The sequence below is a fragment of the Rutidosis leptorrhynchoides genome, chromosome 5 (assembly GCF_046630445.1).
Source record: "Rutidosis leptorrhynchoides isolate AG116_Rl617_1_P2 chromosome 5, CSIRO_AGI_Rlap_v1, whole genome shotgun sequence".
Lineage (NCBI taxonomy): Eukaryota > Viridiplantae > Streptophyta > Magnoliopsida > Asterales > Asteraceae > Rutidosis > Rutidosis leptorrhynchoides.
In genome coordinates, this window is record NC_092337.1 from 312998688 (window position 1) to 313006306 (window position 7619).

At 34.8% G+C, this 7619-nt stretch overlaps 1 protein-coding gene across 1 annotated transcript; it reads left to right on the forward strand.

The window, feature by feature from the left end:
- Window positions 1–4322: 4322 nt before the first annotated feature.
- On the forward strand, window positions 4323–5358 carry LOC139849494 (uncharacterized). Its single transcript, XM_071839148.1, has 2 exons — window positions 4323–4464; window positions 4922–5358. Exons 1-2 carry the CDS (start codon window positions 4323–4325, stop codon window positions 5356–5358), a joined length of 579 nt encoding a protein of 192 aa, XP_071695249.1.
- Window positions 5359–7619: the final 2261 nt, after the last annotated feature.

Here is a 7619-nt window from a genome sequence, read left to right on the forward strand (position 1 = left end):
GATTTAAGTAGAACTTGGTAGCACATGACTTGTTTGATGTATGCATGTCTAATTGGGATTGAAAAGGATTAAAGACTTTTTAATCATTGTTTCTAAATCGTGTTCTTTTCTTAGTTGTTTACATTTTCGCTTAAGTTCACCATTGCTTAGTTTTATTGCTCAAATAGTCATTCTTTTAGTTAATCGTAGTTAAATACAAAACCCAATTCTGATAATTGCTTGCTTTTAACCACTACTTCCCGTGGAACGATTACCCTAGCTAAGTTAGAGTATTCAGATCATTTTTGGTTGGCCGTTCGACACCGATCAATCATCTCACTCATATCCATATCCATAGAATTAAGTCATCTATTTCCATATTAGTAGATAAGATCAGGTGAATCCATCAGATAGAAAGTTAATTACCATCCTTATGTACAAATATTAGCATAATTTATAAAGAGTAGTTTGTATGCCCCTAACTATAGTTCAGAGGAGGGTGCTCTTGGGCTTCCCCACGAGTGATTATGTAGCTTGTCGAACCGAGTTAGGGGTGTGTTCGTTAGCCTGAGATTTATTCGGGGGGGGGGGGGGGGGTTCATGTTGCAGGACTCATTTCAGATTTAAAAGCTTTTTGATCTGATTCTGCTCGACGGTTACTTTCTTATTTTGGGGTTTCAAGTGTATTGATGTATGGAGGTTACTTTCTTGTTTTGGGGTTTCAAGTGTATTGATGTATCGTTGTTTATGTGTAGTTGCTTACAGGCATTTGTTTACCTTATTGTGATGGTAATTGTTCAACTCGTAGTGTTGTAGAATGCACAATTTTAGCTTCAAATTGATCATCAGACCTGTCTATCACTTGTAACTGCAATAGATCGTCAGATCATTTTATTAGCATACATCAATTTGACCAGCCTATGATCTCTTGAAACATGCTTTCTATCGTCTGCTGATGCTGAAGCTTTGGAAGTTCCAATTCAAGGATCTGAAATTCTCGATGCCATTAAGGGTTGCGCCAGTTCAAAAGCACCTGGACCAAATGATTTTAACCTAAAGTTGTTTAAAATCTTTTGGGATGTGATCAAATAAGATATTATCTGAGGTGTAAATCGGTTATGAAGTGTTGGAAAAATCTCAAAAGAGTGTAGACATCATTTATCTCCCTCAATTCGAAGAAAAATATGATCTTTGTCTCAACGATTACCAAACAATTAATTTAATCTGTAACTTTTATAGAATCTTTTCTAAGCTCCTCTCCAATGGTCTCCGAAAGGTTATGTATAAAATATTCGGGGACACTCAAGTGCATTCTTAAATGGGAGATATATACATGATGGGGTTCTTGTTGCAAATGAGCCGATATTGGATCTTAAAGTTAATCGTAAGAAATGCCTTATTTTTAAAGAAAACTTTTCGAAGGCTTTTGACTCAATTAGTTAGGATTTTCTTTTCGATATTATGGGTAGAAATGGGATTCAGTTCAAAGTGGAGGAAATGGATCCATTCATGTCTCTCTTCAACTTTGATTTCATTACTAATCAATTGGTCCCTACTCAATTATTTAACGTGAGGAGAGGCGTGCGACAAGGGGATCTACTTTCCCCCTCTTTTTAATTGTGGCGAAAGAACTAAACATCCTCACTAGCGCAGAGTGATCGGTCCCTAATTTATGCTCACAGCGGTGTTTTTATGACAAGTTTTATGTGATTTTAATGGTGGAAACCAAGTGTTTTAGTAAGTTTTCGTATATTGTAAGTTTTAAACGAAGAATGCGCGAAAAGGAGCTTGAAAATTATGAAAATGATGAAAAACTCGATTCTTGCGAGTTGTTACCATTTTGGCCATAACTCACTCATACGACCTCCGATTCAGGTGAATCAATTTGCTAGATGTCCGTATTTCAGAGATCAACAACTTTCATTTTTTATGCCTGAGCGTAAAATTACACCAATATGGGCATTTTTTTACGGTAATGTATTTGAAAATTATTAACTGAACATCTGGTAGCATAGGTTTACACAAAGATTTTACGGTGAGATTTGTTTTGGCGTATTTTTATGCTAGAGGTGCCATATTTTTACGGCAGTGTAATTTTTAATGCAATATTGTGTTTGATTTACAATATTATGAACCTACTAAGTAATTGTGTAATGTAATTTTGTTGATTTTAATTATTGCAAGATATATTATTGTGATTTAACATATTTTGCTTGATCCACTTAGTGTTAAATTATCTAGGGTTAAATTCAAAGTGTTTAGGTTACATAATTATACCCAAGATAGTTGCTTTAATAAGTTCAAGAAATCATGTCTATGTGATTTAAATAAGAACATGAAAAACACATGTATTTGTTTGAATGGACTAATGCTTAATTGGGGATTTAGATGGGATAAAACCTTTAACCTATTGAATACAACCAATTACTCTATTAATTAATTGTTTTTGTTTTGAATAGATTCAAAAGTTTAAGTCTTTTAATTAGTGCAATTTATCTTAATCAATACAATTTTTAAAAATTGCTTATTTATAACCACAATCTACCATTGAGCGAATCCTTACTTTCCCTAACTAGTTTAAGATGATTAATCATTTTTACTCGTACTTTCCCATCACAACGGTTGAAAGAAACTATTTAAAGGGGTAGAAATTGGGTGAAACAAAATCGTACTTTCGTATCTCTAAATACGCAGATGACACCGTGTGTTTGGGGGATGGGAATAGAAGAAACACTCATAACCTAATGAAAGTGTTAAAATGTTTCAAAGAAATTTCGGGCCTAAAAGTCAATTTCATTATAAATAGCATTTTTGGTATCGATGTGTCGGAGGCGCAAATAATTGAAATGGCAAGATGGATGGGTTGTAAAGCCGAAAACCTTCCATTCTCGTATTTCAGCCTCCCGATTGGTGCTAACATGAAACAAAACGAGGAGTGGCTTCTATTTATTGAAAAATTCAAAAAATATTGGCGGATTGGAAGGCAAAGGCGTTATGTTTTGGTGGTCGTTTGACTCTTAGAAAATTGGTCCTAGCTCACTTATACTGTACTTCTTTTCTCTCTATTAAGCTCCTTCCAACGTAATTACAAATATCAAAGGTATAAGACGAACCATTTTTTAGGGGGGCTTGTTAAACGTGGGTTCTCAAAAAACAAAGAATTGGACATTATTGGGGAAATGGTGGTAGTGGTTCCTCAAGGAACCAAACACGCGGTGGGTTCGTGTCATAAAAAGAATTTACGGGTCTGACGGGGGGTTGGGTGACAATTAATCCATTTTCCTAAACATAAAAATTCGAGTTGGTTAACCATTGGAGAAACTGGAAGAAAAATGATATTGTTGGTATCAATTTTTCGAATTCTTTCAAAATAATGATAGCTGATGGTTCACTAACATAATTTTGGAATGATGTTTGGATTGGAAACGAGAAGCTAATGAATAGGTACATAAGACTTTTTCTACTCGAAAGCGAAAAAGGCATCCTCATTAGTAACATGGTGCAATTGTTAGATCACAAGATAGAATGTTCTTGGAATTGGACGTGAAAACTGACGGAAAGACTATCTGGAGAGCTACAAAATCTCACAAGTGAGCTAGCAAAGTTTGTTACAAGCAAAACAAATTGTGATTACTTGGATTTGGTCTATAGCGCCATCTGGTTTTTTACAATGAAACACCTTGTCTCTCTGATTCTTAACGCCACTTCATCTCCGGTATCCCCTGGAATCGAAACTCTTCTAAATAATCTTATCTCGCCAAAAATTTGAGATTTTTATTTGGAGAGCTAGAAGGAGGATCCCAATTCGAGTTGAGTTGGATAGGCGAGATATTGATTTAGACTCCTTGCGATGTCCAGTTTGTGACGACAGCCTTTCATCGATAGATCATTCATTTAATTTTATGTAAAGAATCATATGATGTGTGGGAACACGTATATAAATGGTGGAAACTTGATCATCCGAACATATCGTGCATCGATGATATTTTAAAGGGTGCGGGTCACAATTTCTCTTTGAGATCAAGTAAGCGCCTTTGGCAATCAATCGAGTGGATATGCGGATAGATCATTTGGTAAAATCGAAACCAAGCGGTTTTTTGGAAGTTAAAAATGAGTAGCCCAAAGCTATTAAACGAGATCCAACTAGAAAGCTATAAGTGGATACTAAATAAAATGAATGAAGGCTCCGTTGATTGGCACACTTGGTTGACCAACTCAAGGTCTTTCGATGCTACAGATGTGAACATGGTTGCAATTGGCTAAGTGTAATGATCCTTATGAAGTTGATGTCGTGTTTGATCCTTCAAAAAAAAAATGTAGCCCATTAGGTCGTAGATAACGCAATGTTCGCCTCCCTGGTGCCTCCTACATGGCTTTACAAACGCCCCACAAAGGGCTGTAATCATGGGTTTTTCGGCGGCGTTTGTCAAACAGAAACGCATAAGAAGAAGAAGAAGAACAACAAGAAGAATGTGACGTGGCGCTGTGTGATTGTCTGGGATATATATCCGTTGAAACAAGTAGCCGTTGTAATTTAACTTTTTTTTCTTTTCCTATATAAATTCATTTTTACATCTCATTTTCACACAACATTCTATCATATTCTCTAACTCTCACATATAAAAATGGATTTCTTAGCTCAAAGTATCGATATTTTTTTTTATACTACTTCGTCCAATGAAGAACTGGAGATGGTCGAAAGTTCAAGACGTCGTGTGAAACATAACCCCCGAATTTTTATTAATAGAGATCGTGAAACTGCGGGTACTAATTTATGGAACAACTACTTTTCACAAACTCTGACCAACCCGGCACACATATTTAAGAGACGATTTTGAATGCGGATACAATTATTTCTCCGAATCAAAGAAGGTATTATTGATTACTCCAAATCTAGTGACTATGTTCCAATAACATTCTAAATTTTTCCAACAACGTCCAGATGCACTAGGTCGTCTTGGGTTTACAACATTTCAAAAGATAACTTCCACATTGCGCCAATTGGCGTATGGAATAACCGCGGATATGTTTGATGAATATTTAAAAATGGGAGAGAAAACAAGCTATGTTTGCTTAAATAATTTTTTTAAGTGTATAATCGACTTATATGGTCGAGAATATTTGAGAAAGCCGACGGCAACTGACATTGCTCGGTTGTATTCGGCGCACGAGGAGAAACGTGGTTTTAAAGGAACGCTGGGTAGCATTGACTGTATTCATTGGGGATGGAAAAATTGTCCTGTTGCATGGAAAGGTCAATATACTAGAGGTGATCACGGTCATCCGATGATCATGCATGAAGCAGTTACATCGTACGATAGGTGGATATGGCATGCATTTTTTGGGATGGCTGGTTCTAACAACGCCATAATATGTTAATAGTTCTCTGTTGTTTGATTCCCTAAAAAACGATACAGCTCCACCGACACTGTTTGAAGTAAATGGTTACGTCTATCCTTTTGGTTACTATTTGGCTGACAGTATATATCCTGATTGGACAACACTAATAAAGGGATATTCGACTCCTATTGAGGAGCCACGAATCAAACTTACAGAATTTCAAGCAAGTGCTCGAAAGAACGTGGATCGTACATTTGGTGTTCTACAGGGGAGGTTTGCCATTTTAAAAACTCCGATACGAGTTATGAGTGTAGTGACCCGAACTTTTCCATGATTATATATATTAAATGAGAACCATATTTACATGATTAAATGTTTCCAACATGTTAAGCAATCAAACGTGTTAAGACTTGATTATTTGAAATGAGTTTCATGTAGACAATTGACCACCCAAGTTGACCGGTGATTCACGAACGTTAAAACTTGTAAAAACTATATGGTGATATATATATGGATATGTATATAGCTAACATGATATTATGAAAAGTAACTATCTCACTAGGTATATTAACAATGAGTTATATACATAAAATGTGACTATTGAATTATGAAACTTGAAACGATATATATAACGATTATCGTTATAGCAACGCCTTAATAAATACATATGTATCATATTAAGATATATTCATTGTTGGTGATTTGTGTAACCAATATTATTTAAGTGTAATGGGATTAATTTGTTAACAAAAATAACCTTGATAAATATCGAACAAGTTTGGGAAAGTGTGGAGTGCACACTTGATTGAACTTATCGTAATTATGACGGGGGTTCGGGGGCAGCGCCCCCGATAGCGGGGTCCAAGGGGTGTCAACCCCTGGCGAGGTCCAAGGGGCAGAGGCCCTGGCTGGGGTCGAGCTTCCAGGTCATCTTCATCAAAAATTACTTCAAGAATCAAGTTATAATCATCATAAGAAGAACACTTCAAGAACACTTCGAAAATCCTTTCAAGTTTGCTGTTTACTTTCAATCTTGCAAATCCATTCCAAGTAATCATCTAAGATCAAGAAACCTTTGTTAATTACAGTAGGTTATCTTTCTTATTCAAGGAAATATTCATATCTAAACTTTGATCCGATTTCTATAACTATAAACTATCTTAATTCGAGTGATAATCTTACTTGAACTTGTTTTCATGTCATGATTCTACTTCAAGAACTTTCAAGCCATTCAAGAATCCTTTGAAGCTAGATCAATTTTTGTCACTTCTAGTAGTTTTACCTACTAAACTTGAGGTAGTAATGATGTTCATAACATCATTCGATTCATATATATAAAACTATTTTATTCGAAGATTATAACATGTAATCACTAGAACATAGTTTAGTTAACTCTAAACTTGTTCGCTAACAAAGTTAATCCTTATAAATTAACTTTTAAAATCAACTAAACACATGTTCTATATCTATATGATATGCTAACTTAATGATTTAAAACCTGGAAACACGAAGAACACCGTAAAACCGGACATACGCCGTCGTAGTAACACCGCGGGCTGTTTTGTGTTAGATAATTAAAAACTATGATAAACTTTGATTTAAAAGTTTTCCTTCTGGGAAAATGATTTTTCTTATGAACATGAAACTATATCCAAAAATCATGGTTAAACTCAAAGTGGAAGTATACTTTTCAAAATGGTCATCAAGACGTCGTTCTTTCGACTGAAATGACTACCTCTTACAAAAATGACTTGCAACCTGTATTTCTGACTATAAACTTATACTTTTTCTGTTTATTTTCATGAATTTAATTTCGTTATGAAACCATAGCAACTTGAATCACTCAAAACGGATTTAAAACGAAGAAGTTATGGGTAAAACAAAATTGGATATTTTTGCTTGTTGTAGCTACGTGAAATTTGTAACAAATCTATTCTAACCATAAGTTAACTAACTTATATCGTATTATACATGTACTATAACATATTATGTAACCTTGATAGACCATAGACACGTATACAATGTTTTGACATATCATATCGACCCATCTATATATATTATTTGGAACAACCATAGACACTCTATATGCAGTAATACTTGAGTTAACTATACAGGGTTGAGGTTGATTCCAAAATAATATATATACTTTGATTTGTGATCGAGTCTGAGACTTGTAGACACTGGGTCGTGGATTGATTCGAGATAATATATATATTGATTTATTTCTGTACATGAAACTATGGACAACTAGTTGTAGATTACTAACGTTAGACCGCTAAATTAATAAACTTAAATCATTA

Coding starts and splice junctions, on each gene's coding strand:
- LOC139849494 (XM_071839148.1), top strand. CDS start 4,323: ATGTTCGCCTCCCTGGTGCCTCCTACATGGCTTTACAAACGCCCCACA. Junction 4,465..4,921: donor GAAGAATGTGACGTGGCGCT/GTGTGATTGTCT, acceptor AACAACGTCCAG/ATGCACTAGGTCGTCTTGGG.